Here is an 18,097-nt window from a genome sequence, read left to right on the forward strand (position 1 = left end):
ATAGAATGGCTTTAGACAAGAAAAAGTCTTGATGTCCTGAGTAATGGGATTGTCTCTCCTCCCTTAGGAGAAGCATTAAGTGATGCTATAGAGAGACTACTGACCTGGTAGCCAAAAAATCCCCATGTTTAAATCCCAGCTCTGCTTCTGGGGATGACTTGTGTTCCCTAAACAATTCAGTTCATATCTGTAGACTTCAGTTTCCTCAACTATTAAGTAAATACTTGACTTCCAAGATCCCTCGAACACTAAAACTATAATCCTATATTCTTAAATGAAACAAGGCATTAGACTCACTAACCACATTATGTTAGTGAGCATTGTTTCTTCAGAGTACTGAACACCCCCATAAAGCCATGGTCCCCATTACCTTGGGATGAGGGAATGTGATGAGGAAGATTTGGGGGAAGGAGAGGAGAAAGAACTCTCCTTTTTTCTTATGTTTATTTCAGATATTCCAGGATATATTTTCACTAAATAGGAAAAAAAGATTAAATATGGAGAAGGATTCTGTAATCACCACTTTAAGGCTTTGAAAATAATCTGAAAGTTCAGAAGGAAGACTAGTGAGCTCTATTCTCCATTTAAATATTTCTTCTTTCCTTTTTGTATAGCTTTTATTCATTACAACCTGGCTTAAAGGGGAAAGGCATCACAGAAGAATCACTCAACATAAGGTAAAACAAGGCGCCTATCTCATGTGGTCTTTGGACATTTGATGCGTTCAATAGTTATCCTTATTAGATGGGGAATGTACCAGTTTTCTATAAAGTGGCACGTTTTCTTACTTGCTACCTTGTCTTCGTTTCCATCTTACACTATACTAACTTGCACTCAATCCTGATACTTCCTTTAAGTCTCATAGAGATATCCTCCTCATTCCCTTCCTACCTGAAATCTCCTTTACTCAATGAACATTTTTTTCTAGTAAAGGTGACACACTCCATTCTCACCTCCAGTTTTTAGAATCTTCAGTTTGCCTCAAAATGGAGCTCAAACACATCTTCATGAACATGAATCTTTTCCTGATCCCTCCAATTGCTAATGCCTTCTCCATTTACCTAGTATTTTTTTTAGACTTTGTATATGCCTTGAGGGTTGCGGAAAAAATATTGAACTGCCCTGGTGAGAAATATTGGAAGTAATCTGTTCATTTAAGAGCTTCAGAAATTGAGGAAACTTCCTTATCTTAAGAGTTGCCTCTACCAAAAAATTCATAGGTCCAATCCCTGTTCCTATCCCTTTTTATAGCTATTTGCATATACTTGTAAGCTTGTGTGTTGTTTTCCCAGATAAAGGTAACCTCCTTGAAGGCAAAAGGTATTTTTGACTTTGCATCCCCAGTGCCTAGCAGAATGCCTGGAACATAATAGGAATTTAATAAGGCTTATTGCTTGTTTGCCTGATTGGCAAAAAGGGAAATACAATGTTATTTCTTAATATGTACCTTTATTCAAATTGAAATGAGATGTGTTTGCAACAGCCTGCACATATTTCCAGTAAACTTTAGTGCTTTATTCTCAATCTTCTGTCTTTTCTTATTTATTTGTGATAACATATGGAATCAAACTCCACCACTTCTCCCTCTGCCTCTGCTCTTTTAGTGTCTCATCAGAATGTGTGAGTGAGAAGCCAGGAGATGACAGAAAGCCCTCTGTGGTTGTATCGTAGAAAGGACTTCAAAGCAGAACTAACATTGGCACCCCTGTAGTTTGACAGAAATATAATCATTGCCATTGATTTATGGGAAAACTCTTCTGCCCTTTCCCAAAGGACTTCACTAGCACACTATAGATAGCTTTGAAGCTGTCTTCATAGACCCCAAATCCTTTGTTCAAATTTTTATCCTTTACGTATACACAATAAAAGGCAATAGATCGCTAAGGCTTTGAGCTCCCCTAAATGTGTGATGAAGGTGGTGCAGAAGAAGGGAATGGGTGAGAATATGTACTGTAAAAATTGAGTTAGTCTCTACTGATAAAAGTATTATATTTTGTGAGGTTTATTAAGATTATTAGAAATCAAGGATACAAAATAATAAACCACATGCCCATGGCTTGATTAGCAAAATTCAGAACCCCCACATTTAGTTTACTCACTACATCCTTGCAATCACCAAATAGAGAGGAAGAGCTCTTGGGAGGCAGAGAGCCCGTTAAATACTAATTGTGATCTTGCCCAGATGGAGACTAAAGGTGAGATTATAGGGAATGCTGGGAAGTACCGAGGACTTCTGGGGATTGAAGTCTGGGGTTCAAATCTCCATTTTTACAGTACATAGGTCGGGGTACAAATGTAATGTCTATATACCTACACATATGGGCTTGGTTAGAAAAGTTGGATCAATCATCAGGTAAGAATAACATATAACCAATGGTCAGACCACATGCATGCTCCATTGATATTCAAACAATGGCTAGAGAATATGGCAAGGCCCTTGGCTTGTGGACCCCCAGGGAATATTTCAAGGAGGACATGGACAAGAACCACACAGGAGAAGAGGGCCTGGGTGGGCAACAACCTCATTGTCAGAGGGAATAGCTCTATGGAAGAGATTGAACACAACTAAGTCAGCACATAAGCAGAAGCAATATATCTATTCAGAATTATTCCTATAGGATACTCGGTTTAGGAAATGGCTAGAACTCTACACCATACTCATTATTATGACTTCATTACCTCGCCAGAGAGCTTTCCCATAGTTCAGTGACTTTGATCCTATTTCCGTGAGTCCTTAATTTAAGTTAACTCTACCTGTATTAAGAGGAGTTCATTAGCTAAAGGTGTGCCTGGAAGGAGAAATGTTATTGTCTACAATAAGAGTCCACTTCCATAATATCTGAGGTCAGCTACCCTACTGGAGTTCTTTCTCTTTTCTGTCCCTTATCATGGAACTGCTGGAGATTCACCAGGTATAAGCTTCACAATAAACCTTTCCAATAATTCTTTTTTTCTGCATTTCAAAATTCTTCTGAAGTGGGAAACTGTCTGGCCATTTAACAGATTTACAATTTTACAATTTTTTGTAAAATTTGTAAAAATTTGTAAAATTTACAAAATTTTGTAAAATTTGTAAAAAAAATTTACAATTGTAATTTACAATTACAAAAACAGATTTACAAAATTCTGCTTGTTAAATCTTTGTCAAGGTGATATTTTCTAACCCTAACCCAATGGTATTCGTTCCCTAAAGTCCTTTGCACAAAGCCACCTTAGAGGGCTATCACACAACTACCTGTCATCCCACTCTCACTTTTTGGAGGATGAAGGCCAATATGAAATCTCATTAGTGGTGCTAATATAGGCAAGTACGTACTAATTCACTATAAAAATGTGTGTACAATGTAAGTTCAGTAAAAATGAATGAGGCTGTAGACCTGTTCATCTATCAATGTCTAGATCTGGTTTCAAACCCACTTAGGGTCATCTTTGAGAGGTTGGGTTATGGCAAACCATAAGAAAAAGGGATCTGGAAAAGTTACTCCTTTAAAGGCTTAAAACTATTTGGAGCCATAGAAGGGGATCTCATATTACTGCTTGTCCCAGTTTAAATCTGTCATAACAGTGCTGAGGCTTTTCAAATGTGAGCTGTTGTTAGAAGATTTACTGAGTAAATTTCGAAAGAAGAGAGTTGTTTTGTGTCAGATGGTGTTGGATAAAGGAAGAATTCATTATTATATAATTACAAACCCTCTGATTAGAAAAAGGAATCCTGGGCACACATCCCACTTCTTCAATAAATCCTCCTCACAGAGTTTCCCAGCTCTGCTGGGGACCACTCAGAGCCTAGTTGGGTCATCAGGACTTGGGTTCCCAGGAGCATCTCTGTGCCCAGGAGACAGAGCCTTCTCTTCACATTTCTGACCCAGAGGAGGGGGAAAAAATGTAACCAATTATTCTTCCCCCCTCTGGTTATTCAGGAAGCTGCTAATAGACAGCTGAACAGGCCCCCTGGCGATTCGTTCTGAGTTAATTACTGTATGTTTAAATCTTGGCCAGTACCTTGTCCTATGTGATGCTTCAGCGCTTGGATAATACGCTGGCAAAATGCATCTTTGTGTCACTTCCTACCATTGGTCCACATGCCATGCCCCGAAGGGATAGCATGTCTAAAACCTGCTCTCATGCACAAAAGTGATATTTCTTTGAAACAGCTTTAATTACAAGAAAATTACAAAGACTAGAAGTCCCTGCCATTCACCCCCTCCTCCTTTTTCTCTTCTCATATTACTTTGGTATCACCGAAACTAATGATTTCAGCTGTATTTTGTATTATTTTTCCTAGAAGAGAAAACTGGGAAAGGAGGATTAAGGAAGGATGTACAAATATTTGAATACAGGATTTGGAGTCTTCTTTGACTTCTTCCAAAAGATTGCTATGACCCTCTTCCTTCTGTCCCTCAGGGATAGGAGCTCAGGACCCTGGTACTAAAACTAAGCCTATACCAGGTTGTCATATGTGAGAGAGCATCCTGGGTACTAATGGCAGACCAAAGAATCATAGATTTGGAATGGTAAGGGGCCTCAGAGGTCATCTGGCTTTACCCTTTCACTTTACAGAGAAATAAAGTGACTTCCCCAGAGTCTAATGGATCTTAAGGAGCAGAGCTCAGATATGAACCAGATACTTTGACTTCTCAGTCAGCACTCCTCCAACTGAAATACGAGTGTCAAAGGGTGCTACTTGTTATTGGACAATGAAGAGTAGAATACAAGATCCTAGGGGGATGGAATTTTGTTTCATTTTGGGCAACACAACAGCAAATTAATCAGTAACTAAATAAATTGGTGTATTGAAATGAGGAATAAATGAACTTCTATGTTTTGGGAGATGAATGAAGGCAGGTTCTTGAAGGTTCTATGCAATGAAAATATCCTCACCTAGAATACAGTGGTGAGCTGTCCTTGTCACTTTATGGATGGGCCTTGTCCTACTTTATATGGATTTAGAGATTACCAAATGAAAAATAATTGTGCCAACCCTCTGACATGTGTCCACAACAGAATTCTTTTTTTTTAACCCTTACCTTTCATCTTAGAATCAATACTGTGTATTTGTTCCAAGGCAGAAGAACAGTAAGGGTTAGGCAATGGGGGTTAAGTGACTTGTCCAGGGTCACACAGGAAGTATCTGAGGCCAAATTTGAATCTAGGATCTTCTCTCTCTAGGCCTGGCTCTTGACCCACTGATCCACCTGGCTGCCCCAAAAATGATTCTTAAATTGGGAAAAATATCTTCATTGACTTCTTTTCCTTCTCCTGTTGGTCTTTCATAAAAAGTGACCCATAGTGATGATGGGGAGTGAGAAGAGGATAGGTATGCTCTCCAATAGAACTTATAAAGTCTTATGTGACTTCCTAAAATAAAAATTTGGCTGTTTCAGTAATTTTCAGGATCAGAGTATCATCCATCTAGAACTAGGAAAGATGTAAGAGGCAATTTAGTTCAGTACCTTCATTTTATCGCTGAGGAAATGGACATCCAGGGGATGTTAAGTAACTTGTCCAAGACCATATGATTAAATAACTATCAGAAGTGGAATTTGAATTAGTTTTCTGAGTCTAGAATGGCTAGGTGGCACCATAGTGCAGAGTGTTGGACCTGAAGTCAGGAAGATTGATCTTTGTGAATTCAAATCTGGCCTTAGATATTTACTTCAAGTCACTTAAACTTGTTTGCATCAGTTTCCCCATTTGTAAGATGAGCTGTAGAAGGAAATGATAAATCACTTTAATATCTTTGCCAAGAAAAGTCCAAGTGTTGTCGCAAAGAAGCAAAAACAACTGAAAAACAACTCAACCTACAAAACTTCTGACTCTATAGCTAAGATTTTCCCCCCATTATATTATTTCTCTCTCTTTTTTGCCTTTGATTCTTATGCCATAGAAGTAGTTTGAGTACCCAGGCCATCCCAGTGCATTTGGAAGAGGAGCAGGAGAAGAAGGATCTTTTGGAGATTGTGGGCACTTTCCCACTTAATCTGAAAATCCAACAAAGTCAGGAACAGGATTTCTTTATCATCTGTATTCAATAACATTCATAGGTGGACAGCTTCCAAGTAACTAATCTTGTAGAGATAAACAACTCCCAGCATTCACCCCTGCTATTTGTAGCAATTCAATTAAAATGAAATATTTTGTTAATGGAACCCTGCAATCTGTCTCTGGATACAGTGGTCACCACAGTGGAAATAACTAACAAGTTTCAGTTTCCGAGATGATTAGACCCAAATCATAAGCCAAATCACTGAGGAACATCCTAATTATTGTATAAAGAAGAGTGTTTTTTTACAAAAGAAGTAATCATTAAAATTGCCGATTGTTTTTCATGAAAATCATAATCTGTTCAAGAGACACCTTCCCACTCTATAAGGTTGAAAACCTGGACTGCATTGCCTCTATGGAGATACCATATAGTACACACATACACACACACACACACACACACACACACACACATATATATATATATACATACATATATATCAGAATCTTTATAGGATGCTTCATAGTTTTGTAGGATACAGAAATATTCAAATCTAGAAAGAGCTTTATGAGTCACCTACTCTCAGATCATCTGCCTAGAAGCAGTTTCCTGAATAACCAGAAAAATGGAAGAATGATGGATTATATCTTTTTACTCTCCCATGAGCCAAGGGGAACCGAGGCTCATATAGAAGAATTAACTTGTCCAGGGTCCTGGAGGTCATTAACCATAGGAGTCAAGATTTAAACCCGGGCTTTAATGACTTGAAAATACTACAGTCTTTGGCAGCTTGATGGCTTGGCAGATTGAGAGCCAGGTTTGGAGATGGGATTCTGAACTTAAATCTGGTCTCAAATACTTTCTAGGTATGTGACCCTGGGCAAGTCACTTAACTCCCACTGTCTAGCACTTACTGCTCTTCTGCCTTAGAAGCAATAATAGTATTAATTCTCAGATGGGAAGCACACGTTTTTAAAAATGCCATGTAATGTGGAAAGAAGAGTCGTGCCCTTAAACAGGAGCATCCTATATTGGGGAATAGGTTTTGAAAGCTCATAGAAATTTGCACCATAGTAAGGTGGAAAATTGGATGCAAATTAAATAGTAAACATCTGTAAGTTAGAAAGGAAGATAATAACCAAGGAGAATCACTTCTGATTAAAAATGATAGTCTCTTAAGTATATCGGCATCATGTTATATATGCATATATATATATTTATAATTTTATTGTATTTTTTGCTTTGCCACAAAAAGGATGAAAGCAAAGAAGACACACTCTTAGCTTATTGGGATTATGAAGAGGGTCATTTTCTTTCTAATCAGCTAATAACCACTTAAAACTGTTACTAAAGCTAATCAAAGACTGGAATATAGACATCTGCAAAGACTTTTGCTACAAAATGAGCGTGAGACCCTGAGGTCCCAAACAATCACTAGACACTCAGGAAGTGAATTAGAAATCTGTGTTGATACTCAAGTCTAGAAGGAATAAAGAATGATTATCACTAAATATTTGAGGGGAGCTGTTTTTGAGTCCCAGATCCATAATGTACCTCTTTTGTGCATTTGACGAGGTATTTAACCTCTCCAATTCTCAATTTCTTCATGTGTAAAAATGAAGAAATTAAAATAATTGATCAATAAGGCCTCCCCTAACTCCAACATATAGGTCTCAAGATTGATCTAGCTGTAACTAAACATTTATATTTCTTTAATTCTTGTTCTAAATCATGTTAACTACTTAACTAAAATGTTATTATTTTTTAATGGTGATATTGGCCTGGTTTGATTTGATTTTTTAAAATATATTTTAATGGAAACGTATACTTATTTTTGCATCTCATTTAAATATAAACATGAGAGCCAAACGGTACAACTAGGTACAATCAAGACAGATTTTTTTCTCTTTTTTTTTTTTGCCCCACTGAAGATGGATAGGATGATAGGGGAAAGGGTAGGGAGAAGATTAGGGAAAAGAGAGAAAAAGAGGGTTAGTGAGGCATCCTAAAAAATGCTGAGCCATGAACCTGTGACAGGTCAGAAAGAAGACAAACACCACAACTTTGAAAATTACAGATTGAATTTATTATGCACTTAAAAGAATGGAAACTTGCAGTTTCATATATAATCCTCTTTCTCTGTCCTGTAATGCCTATGGAAATAACCATTTTGTTTGGTGTGTTATGATCAGAATAAAAACAAAAATAAAATAAAATAAGTGACTGTAAACATCAAATATGTACAGTGAAGACCTTGAAATTATGGATTTTACTTGATTGATAACTCAGTAGGTCCAATGATAATGAATGTAGAATTCACAATACTGGAGATCAGAAACAGAAAGAATAACATTGAGGTTTTTGACTTTCTAGTTAGTGTTTCATGTGTAGTCACAGATGCTTCCCTGTTCTAGATTCAGCTCTTGTCCTTGGACCTATGTTTACTCCCAGGACCCTCTGGTTCCATAAGTTTTACATCTAACAAGCCCCACTCTGGCCTCAACTCTTTAGCCATTTCTGTTCTCCCTTTTGACCCCAATACCATTATGCATAAATCGTGATTTCATTCACTCTTTTATTTAACTCCCTGCTCCATCAGAAAGTGTTTTAGTTTAAAAAAAAGCATTTTACCAAGGGTCAAAGTTTCTGGATAGTGTTTAAAATTTGGGCCATACTTGTACCTCCAAAGATACTAAAAAAGAAAAGAAAAAGAAAAAGAAAAAGAAAAGAACCTTTATTGAAAACTATTTGTTGAAGCTCTTTTTTGTGGAGGCAAAGAGCTGGAAGAACTAAGGATATACCCTTTAATTAGGGTATGATTGAACAAATTATAATGGAATGCTCTTGTGCCGTAGGGAATGATGAAAAGAAAAATTTTCAGAAAAACATGGATCAACTGATGCAGGATGAAGTGAGCAGAACTTGGCAAAAAATTCAATAATAAAGACATTGTAAAGGCAAATAGCCTTGACACAATGACCCACCACATTGCTGGAGGATCAATATTAAAAAAAATGCTAGCTACTCATTGGCAGAGAGATGATAGACTCAGGGTGCAGACTGATACACATGCACACTGTCATAAACATACGCATACATGCACACACATGTGAATTTTATAAACATACATACATGTAGAGATATGCCTACTTGTATAGCTATAGCAACATAAACATGTATCGTGCCTATATGTTTCTAATATGTAAATATGTATCTGAATAGGTAAAGATCTGCTTTCTAAATGTTTATTGTATATGTGCCTAAACATTCACGCCACATATAAAATACCAACTCACATATAGATTAGCTCTATTTATGACATAGCAATATAGGAATTGGTTTTACTTGACTACACCTTTTTACAGACGATTCCTCCCACCCCTGCCTCCAGGGAGGAAGGTAAAATGAGAAAGAACATTAATTTTTATTGAAAAAAATAGTCTTTAAAAACACACAGGCCACAATGGGTTAAAGGACTATCAAGACATATGGATAGGAAAGAGATAGAGTTAGAAGATGAGATATATAGATCAATTTGTAAATATATATATGAAGTACTTATTAAATAAATGTCTCCCCCACCTTCATAGACTTAAACACATTCCTTGTCCAGGGACACACACATGTATGCATACATGCACATATGAGCACACACATTCATTGCTGAATAATGTCATATTTATTTAATATTTTCCCACAAATCTCTATGTGCTTTGTGGACAAAATTATGGTTTATTCTCTGAAAAATCTAAGAAAATGAATTATAAAACTATTTAATTTTCTGAATATTAAATTTCCTTTTTATTCATTATGCTGCTCTAGAATTCATCATTCTATCTCTTTCCTATCCCCAAACCTCAGATCATTCAAGAATGGATAATTTGAATCCATACATAGTCATGACTGGATTTTCTTTTCTTATTCTATCATTTCTAGGTAGAATTTCTTTATTGTGTCTTCAGCATCCTTTCTGTGCTCAAAGAAGGACACTGAAAAATGCAATTTTCAATGTTTTCCGCCTGTACAGGACCTAAGGAATGGGGAGATAAATTGAACTCCCTGAGTCCATGAAACAACTCAGTGGCTATACAAAGAACTGATACCTCTTTTCTCCCAGAATTCTCCCCTTGTCATATTAGGTAGTCTTCTAATTGACTGCTTTTCTTCTTCAAACTCCATTCATGTTAGCTGATTAGTCTTCAAATTTTTGCCATAATCTAGCTTGGTAATTCCAGCAATGATTGCGACATCCTGAGGAATTAAGACACAGAAAGTCTGTGAGTCAATTGCTCCAGGCTGCTGAGAAATCATAAAATCACTGGTCTGTAAGTAGTTCATCTAGTCCTTTCCCCCTGCCTGCAGCTAGGACTTTTTAGATATTCTTAAATAAGGTTTAGATTTTAGTTTTTAAGGTCTGCAGAGGTGACTCCAGTTGCCCTATGTTTCATGGTGGTGGGGTCCTTACTAACCTTCCTGTCAAGAATATTTTTATGCATAACTTAAATCCTTCCTGATGCAATCTCAGTTCAGTTCCCTTTATTCGGTACTACGTAAGAACATATTGAAAAGGAAGGGCAGCAATATTATAGCATGTGACGTTGAAGCCCACATAGATGGACCTGAGAAGGGTTTCCAGATTTCAAAAACAGTTTCCTGAAGAGGGACCATCCCTACTTACATCTGAGAGTAAGCTGCAAAATACAAGAGTGAACACTAAAACTGTTTCCTTTTCCTACAGGATACAATAAATAGAAAGATACTGGAGTAGTAGAAGTCATCACAGTTGGCTTTGAATTGTGGCTCTTTAACTCCCTAATAATGTTACCACAGGCAACTCAGTTAATACTGCTGAGCCTCAGATTTCTTATCTGAAAAATGAGAATGAATGGATGAATGGATTAAAAAACATTTATTAAGCATCATATGTTAATCTCTATCCTAAGTACTGGGGGTACAAATACAAAAGCAAAGAGGATAATCATAATTCTAATACTTGAACTTCTCGAGATTGCTATAGGGAAAATGTGCTTTACAAATGTAAAGCCAAATATAAACCCAAATGGTTATTATCAGCATCTGCAAAGAATGAAAGGTAAGCAGGGAAAAAGGAGGAAAGGTTTGTGGAAAGTTTCTAGCTAGAAAGGCCTCTGGATTCCATTCATCCATTAACTCTTCCCACCTTCCTCACCTCAGTCACAGACTTCACAACAGATTCTGAGAATAACAGAGGGGCAAGAGATGGAACCTTACTTTTCTAAGGTTTGATATAGAAAACTTCTCTCCTGTGATAAATGGTAGGGAGACAATTCAGTCCAATGGAAAGGTCACATCCAAAGAGTCAGAGAACCTTGGAAGTGATCTGGTCTTTGACACATAATACCCATGTCATTTAACTTCTCCTGATCTCAGTTTCCTCACTATAGAATGATAAGGTTAAATAAAATGGACTTTAATGTCTCCTTTCTTATTCGATGTGGGAAGCAACAATTTGATTGTGCCTAGAAATATTGATTTAAGAAATCACCTATAATTCAGCCTCATTTCTAGTTGTTGTTATTTCCTGCCCAAACACTAGGTTGCCATTGTGTAGGCCCATGTTCAGTCCCATTCTTTTTGATGTGACCTCATTTCTTATTAATTCTATCATGAGGCACACAGAATAAGCATCCCTGGACAGTAGGCTGCCAAACTACTTGTCCATTACTTGAGTTTGCAAGGAAAAAAAAACAATAGCAAGTAGAGCTACTTAAACATTCTAGATCACCGCTGCTTACCAGTGGTAGATTTCCTGGAAGAGAACATGAGGTTTACAATTGACCTTTTCATTATTTTCTCTTTTAAAGAAGTAAATGTAAAAAAGGCATCCACCAAACTCAACAACACAGTGGTGTGAGTAGTACAAAGACGTTTATTTCCATTTTATAGATAGGGCAACTGAGGCTTTGAAAAGTTTAGGTGACTTGCCCATGATCATGTAGGTAAGTCATGTGTGGGACAATAATATGTGAAGCTGGATTTGAAACCACACTTCCTGTTCTCCAATTCTAGTTCTCTATAAACTACCAAAAGGCATCTCTCAACCTGTTCTGAAAACTACCAAGAGGAAATTTGTCCTTTATGTCCCAAGATCCTTCAGCATTTTCCAGCTCCTTAGGCCTTCCTAAATTTATGAAGTCCCAAGACTAGGGAAGCAGGGTCATATTAGCTGAATTTGTCACCAATTAATTCTTAAATGACTATGTTCATTGGTGAGAAAGGATTGTGGATATTTTATGATTCTATGTGTCTGTGAGTGTGTGTATGTATGTGTTTGCATGTGGAGAAAAACAAAAAAAAAAAATTAAATTACCAGACCCACAAGCAAAGGCAAGAGGGAAAGCTGTTTTATGGACTTGGCTGGAATTGCTACGTAGCCAGATATTGAGAGTATTCACTTTGCTGAGTGTTCACACAACCTGGTGAGACTTTTTTTTCCCTCTCTTTCCCCAGGGAAAGGGATCTTGTTCACCTCCATTCCTCTTGTGACTCCTTGGCTGTTGAGTTGGGATTAATTAGGTTTATGAAGTTTGGCTTCCTTGCTTGTGCTGGTGCCATGGACTTTATTTTATTCAGCTTGTCCCGGGCATCTTGGCATTTCTTCAGGCAGGGTCCACAGAGATCTTTTGCTTCTACCAAGTACAAACTTTCTAACCGCTTGATGGAATCAATAAATTCTGCACTGTCATCTTCCTGGGGAAAGGGATTGCGTTTCACATTTAGCTTCTTTAGTTTGGGAAGTTTGGCAATACTCGTAGGTATGGTGGTCAGGAGATTGTCAAATGCACCCATCTCATGAAGCTCCTTCAACTGTCCAAGAGTGGTAGGGATATTATCGATGTGGTTCAAACCTAAGTTTAGGACACGTAGGTTCTTCAGTTCTTTGAGTTCCACAGGAAGGGTATTGGTGGTTAGTTTGTTATTGCAGAGATTGAGATAGTGTAAGGAGGCTAGCTCACCTATGGTATCAGGAAGCTTCTCAATGAAGTTGCTGTGCAGATCTAACCAGCGCAGATTCTGGAACTTGTTGATGCTGTCTGGTATCTTCTTGATCATATTTCTGCTCATATCTAACTCATCAACATCATTGAGTTTGAGGATACACTTGGGGAATGTTGTGATTCCCATTTTGCTTAGGTCAAGGCGCTTTCTCCCATCAAATGTAACCTTGATACAGTTTTTGGCAACCTTTAAGGTGATCTTTTTCCCCTTAGGGCCTTTCCCTTTGGCCATTTTGCTTCTTTAAAGTGGAATAATGAAGTACGTGATAGAATTGACAGATGAAAAAGTGATGAAACTTATGGAGGATGTCAGCAAGTAGGCTCTAAGAAAAACAGAAAACAACTTTTAGAACTCAAACCAAGTTTGATTATGATTTCAAAAATCACAGTCGTATCCTATAGGATGGAATAGAGCAAGAGGATTGACAGAAGAATATACTTTAGTTTCTAGAGCACCTAGGAGTCAGAATCCCTGAGTCTAAGCTCTGTTATTAACTACCTATATGCAACCATAGGCAAAGGCCTTTCCCTGTCCATGTTTTTTTTTAATTTTCCTCATCTCTAAAATATATGAGGCCTGGACCAGTTTATCATGAAATTTCCTCTTAGTCCTGAAATTCTAGGATTATAATTAATCAGTCATAAATATGTACATATATATCCAAATATGCATATATTTTTGCATATGTATATATCATATCCAGAGGGGGAGGAAGAAAGGGGGAGAGGGAGAGAGGGGAGAAAAAGAGTAAGAGAGAGAGGGGGAGAGTGAGAGAGAGGAGAGGGGGATAAGAGGGGGAGAGAGAGAGAGAGAGGGTGAGAAGGAGAGGAGAAAGGGAGAGAGTAGAGAGAGGGGGTGAGGAGAGGAAAAAGGGAGAGAGTGAGTAGAGAGAGAGAGGGACAGAGAGAGAGGGAGAGAGAGAGAAGGGGAGAGAGGGGGAGGGAGAGAGAGAGAGGGAGAGATGGAGAGGGAGAGACAGAGACAGAGACAGAGACAGAGACAGAGACAGAGACAGAGACAGAGACAGAGAGGCAGAGAGACAGAGACAGAGACAGAGACAGAGACAGAGACAGAGACAGAGACAGAGACAGACAGAGAGGGAGATAAAGATGAATTTCTCCAATCTAAAGTTCATTGTCTTGCAGTCAACACCCCACCAAGTCTCAGGACTGGGACACGCACATCCTCTGCCTTGTCTAGTCCTAAACCTGTTCTACTAAAAACCACATTAAGAATGTCATGATTGTATCTACAACAGATTCATAGATATTGATTGTATCTACAATGAATTCATATTATCTAATTTCAACTGGACTCACTGCTATACAGGAAACATTTTATCCTCCTCAATTGAGTCACTTTTTTTTTCTTTTTAAAACCCCTACCTCCTGTCTTAGAATCAATACTAACAATCACTTTCAAGGCATAAGAGCAATAAGAACTATACAAATGGGGCTAAGGGACTTGCCCAGGGTCACGCATATAGGAACTGCCTGAGACCAAATTTGAACCCAGAACTTCCTACCTCCAGACTTGTCTCTCTATCCACTGGGCCAACTATCTGTGATTACTGAATCACTCTTAATTCAAGTCAATACACATTTATTAAGCACTTACTATATATGTAAGACACTGTGATAAGTTCTGACAAGACAGAGAGGAGAAAATAATTATCAGTCTCAAGGAGTTCATAGTCCTATGAACTCTCGGGTTCTTTCTAATCATTTCTAACTTTCTCCTCTCTTCTCAACCCCACTATGGCACCTTCACTGCATTTCTTTCAGAAGGCCCTTGATTCCTATTTTTCTGAGACTATTTTACTATCTTTATCCATCATTTGCTTATAAGATCATAGATCTAATAGCTGGAAGTAATCTCCTACAGTTCATCTGGTCAAATCCTCTCATTTTATTAATGAGGAAAAGGAGATTCAGTAAGGTTAGGTGATTTACCCAAGGTCACATAGGTGGTCAGTAGTAGAATTAGAATTTTGAATTTAGATCCTGTGACTCCAATTTCACCCTTCTTTTCTACTTGTGTGCCCTTGATTCTGGGATATGCCGATAAATATTTTACAACAAAAGAAAAATAAAATATATACATGATACTCTTTTGAGTTTAGTCTGAAGTAACATTTTCTCCACCACTTTAAGTCTTGACAATCAGCAAAAAAAAAATCAAGCCATGATTTGCAGCATTAGCTGATTTCTAAATTGTGAAAATGTTACAACTGACTCTTGTGAGCCAGCTGTCTGTATGTCTCTCTCTCTCTCTCTCTTTCTCTCTTGCTTTATCTGTATTTCAGTGTCTCTGATGATCTGTCTGCCCCTTCTTGTAGCCCCTTACCTACTGCCTAAAAATATATCCAGAATTATCCCACTTTCCAAACAAAACAAAATCTTCATTTAAATGTTGCCCCATCGTTCTCCTAGTTATATATTCCTTCCCCATTTCACTGCTCCAATCCTAAAAAGATCTATATTCGCTGATGCCTCTTCCTCACTGCCAACTCATTTTGCCACCCCTTGCCACATAGCTTCTGAGCCCACCAGTATAACTGAGCCTTCTCTCTCAAAGGTCACCGGCTATCTTTTACCTGATAAATCTGGTCTTTTCTCATTCCTCTTTCTCCTTGCCCATGTCTATGTGATCTCTATGTCACATTTCAGATAATCTACCTTCTCTATAGCCTCTCCTAAATATGCTCTCAATAGGAGCAAAGATTCAGAGCAGGAAAAGACTTTAAACATCATGGAGGCCAACTTTATGGATAAGAAAATTGAGATCAAGAGAGGAGTGACTTTCCCAATGCCACACAAAAAGCAAGGGCCTGAGATCAGGTACTCAGACTCCAAACTGAGTGATTTTTGCCCACTTTATCCTACTCCTTCCTAAACTTTTGTGATACCTTTTCATGGCTCACTCCCTGATCTGTGACTTCTGATATCAGATGCTGTGGCCTGGTGATCTCACCTGTACAACTTCTTTCCTTTATGTTTTTTTTTTTTCTGTGCAAAGACTTACACACAAATTCATTCAAGTGTCTCATTATTTCTCACCTAGACTACTATAATTGCCTTTTTGTTGGTCTAATCTAACCTCCCTTTCGCTAGATCACTCTTTTATACAGCTGACAAAATAATCTTCCTAAGACAGGATTTTGCTCATCTCATTTATTTCCCACTAATCCTTTGGTGGGGGCAGCTAGGTAGCATTGTTGATAGAGTATTGGACCTGGAATCAGGAAGACCTGAGTTCAAATCCAACTTCAGATACTAATTAGTTGAAGGACCCTGGGCCAGTCACTTAACCTTATTTGCCTCAGTTTCCCTTTCTATAAAATGAATTGTATAAGGAAATGGCAAACACTTCAGTGTCTTTGACAAGAAAGTCCCAAATGGGGTAATGAAAAGTCAGACATGATTTAAACAAATGAACAACAATCTTTTCATAGTTCCCTGATTCCAGTTCTAAGGGGCTTCAAGTACACGTCATAATTGAAACACATCATCTATTTAGTATTACCATCTTCTGACACCACACTCAACATTCTGCCCTATTCTTTATCTATTCCTTTGATATTTTTCCAAGGGATCAAAGTATAATATAAAGTGTTAAATCTGGAATCAAGAAAAACTTGGATTTGGATATAAGCTTAAAAATGATTACTTGCATGATCTTGGACAAGACACTTAAAACAGGTTTTTTGTCTTTAAAATGGGGAGCTTGGGTTTGATAACTCTGAGTTCTCTTGCAGCTCTAAAGCGACAACCCTGTCATCTGGGCTCCCAGGATAGCCTAAGCTCATGCCAAGCATTGTTCACTGTGCCCTATCTGCCTGCCTGATCAATCAGCCTGAAAGCCTCACCTTTTCACAAGAGCATGCATTGATTTCTATATGCATTTTTGACTCCAAGTAGTTCCTTCTGCAGAGCTTCTTGACCGCTGCCCCCACACCCCTATTCTGTACTGGTCACTGCTCACCAAGGCCAACCTCTATCATCAGGTTTTCCCCATGAGCAGGACTAAGGAGTATGGGGCATGTGTGGTCTAGACAAAAGCTCATGGATAAGGAGTGTGATATAGGAGAAAAAGCACTACTGACTTCCATGAAATCCCTGCATGTGACACTTGCTGTGTTCACCTTATCCACCAGAGGCAGTGGGTGGTACAATGGATAGAGCACCAAAACAGGAGCTAGGAAGATCTAGGTTCAGGTCCAGCATCAGGCATGTTAACTGTGTGATCCTGGGCAAGTCACTTAACTTCAGACTCTTCAACTGTAAAATGGGAACCATAAAAAATACCCACCTTGTACAGTTGTTGTAGGGATTCAGTTAAATAATATTTGTAAATGAGAATATTTGTAAAAAGTGTTTGATAACTCTGGGTAGGGGGAGGGAAAAGGGGAGGGATGCAACAAGAATCATGTAACTATGGAAAAAATTTAAAAATTAATTTAATTAATGTTTTTAAAGTGTTTGGTGTAGTGTCTTGGCACATAGTAGGCACTCTATAAATACTTATCCCCTTCACTTCCCCATCAAAACTTCTTGGATTTGAATTTCCTCAGCTATAAAATGACAGGTTGTTCTAGATAGCTTCTGAGGTCTATTCTAGCTATAACTCCTCGAGTCATTGATCTTTCTGGCTCTTCTTACTTTTCTCTTCTGCTAGAGGTACCACTTTGAAGTAGTCACTTTACCTGTGTAGACCTTAGTTTCCTTATCTGTAAAAGGTGGGGAGTGTTGGGCTAAATATCCTCCAAAGTCCTTTTCAGCTCTAAATCTGTGCTGCCTTCCTCCTTGTAAGCAGGCTGAGGACTTTTCACTCATTCTAAATACCTTTTCAAATTATTTAATGTACTTGGTTGCTAATGGCACCAGAACTTTTTTTTTTTTACTCATAGGATTTCTGTGACCATCCAGAGGTCTGAACTCCTCTTAGCATTTAGAAGAATCAAAGGTAAAAACATAGCAGGAAGAAGATGTTCAATGGGTGAATTAAAGTGGGGAAAGAAATGGGAATTCCCATCCTGGGGAGCTAGCTGTACAATGGCAAGTTACAGCTGGT

The 18,097-nt window shown here is 38.0% G+C and overlaps 2 protein-coding genes across 6 annotated transcripts in view; one reads left to right on the forward strand and one right to left on the reverse strand.

Annotated features, from left to right (window-relative positions):
* The window catches only part of WDFY4 (WDFY family member 4), a 371,719-nt gene that overhangs the window by 253,045 nt on the left and 100,577 nt on the right, over positions 1 to 18,097 (forward strand). For both annotated transcript variants that reach the window (XM_056800705.1, XM_007478602.3), the window contains exon 47: positions 615 to 677. In XM_056800705.1, the coding sequence (XP_056656683.1) occupies positions 615 to 677 (63 nt within the window). The remainder of the gene's footprint in view (positions 1 to 614; positions 678 to 18,097) is intronic.
* LRRC18 (leucine rich repeat containing 18) overlaps positions 8,050 to 18,097 on the reverse strand; it is a 33,792-nt gene continuing 23,744 nt past the window's right edge. For 3 of the 4 annotated variants that reach the window (XM_007478598.2, XM_007478599.2, XM_007478600.3), the window contains 2 exons: positions 12,495 to 13,346; positions 8,050 to 10,237 (listed from right to left, as the gene is read on the reverse strand). In XM_007478598.2, coding sequence (XP_007478660.1) covers positions 10,204 to 10,237; positions 12,495 to 13,255 — 795 coding nt within the window. In that variant the 5' untranslated portion in view covers positions 13,256 to 13,346 and the 3' untranslated portion in view covers positions 8,050 to 10,203. Of the gene's footprint in view, positions 10,238 to 12,353; positions 13,347 to 18,097 lie in introns of those variants that run through there. The other variant, XM_007478601.3, reaches the window with a different exon arrangement.

Source organism: Monodelphis domestica, chromosome 1 (assembly GCF_027887165.1).
Source record: "Monodelphis domestica isolate mMonDom1 chromosome 1, mMonDom1.pri, whole genome shotgun sequence".
Lineage (NCBI taxonomy): Eukaryota > Metazoa > Chordata > Mammalia > Didelphimorphia > Didelphidae > Monodelphis > Monodelphis domestica.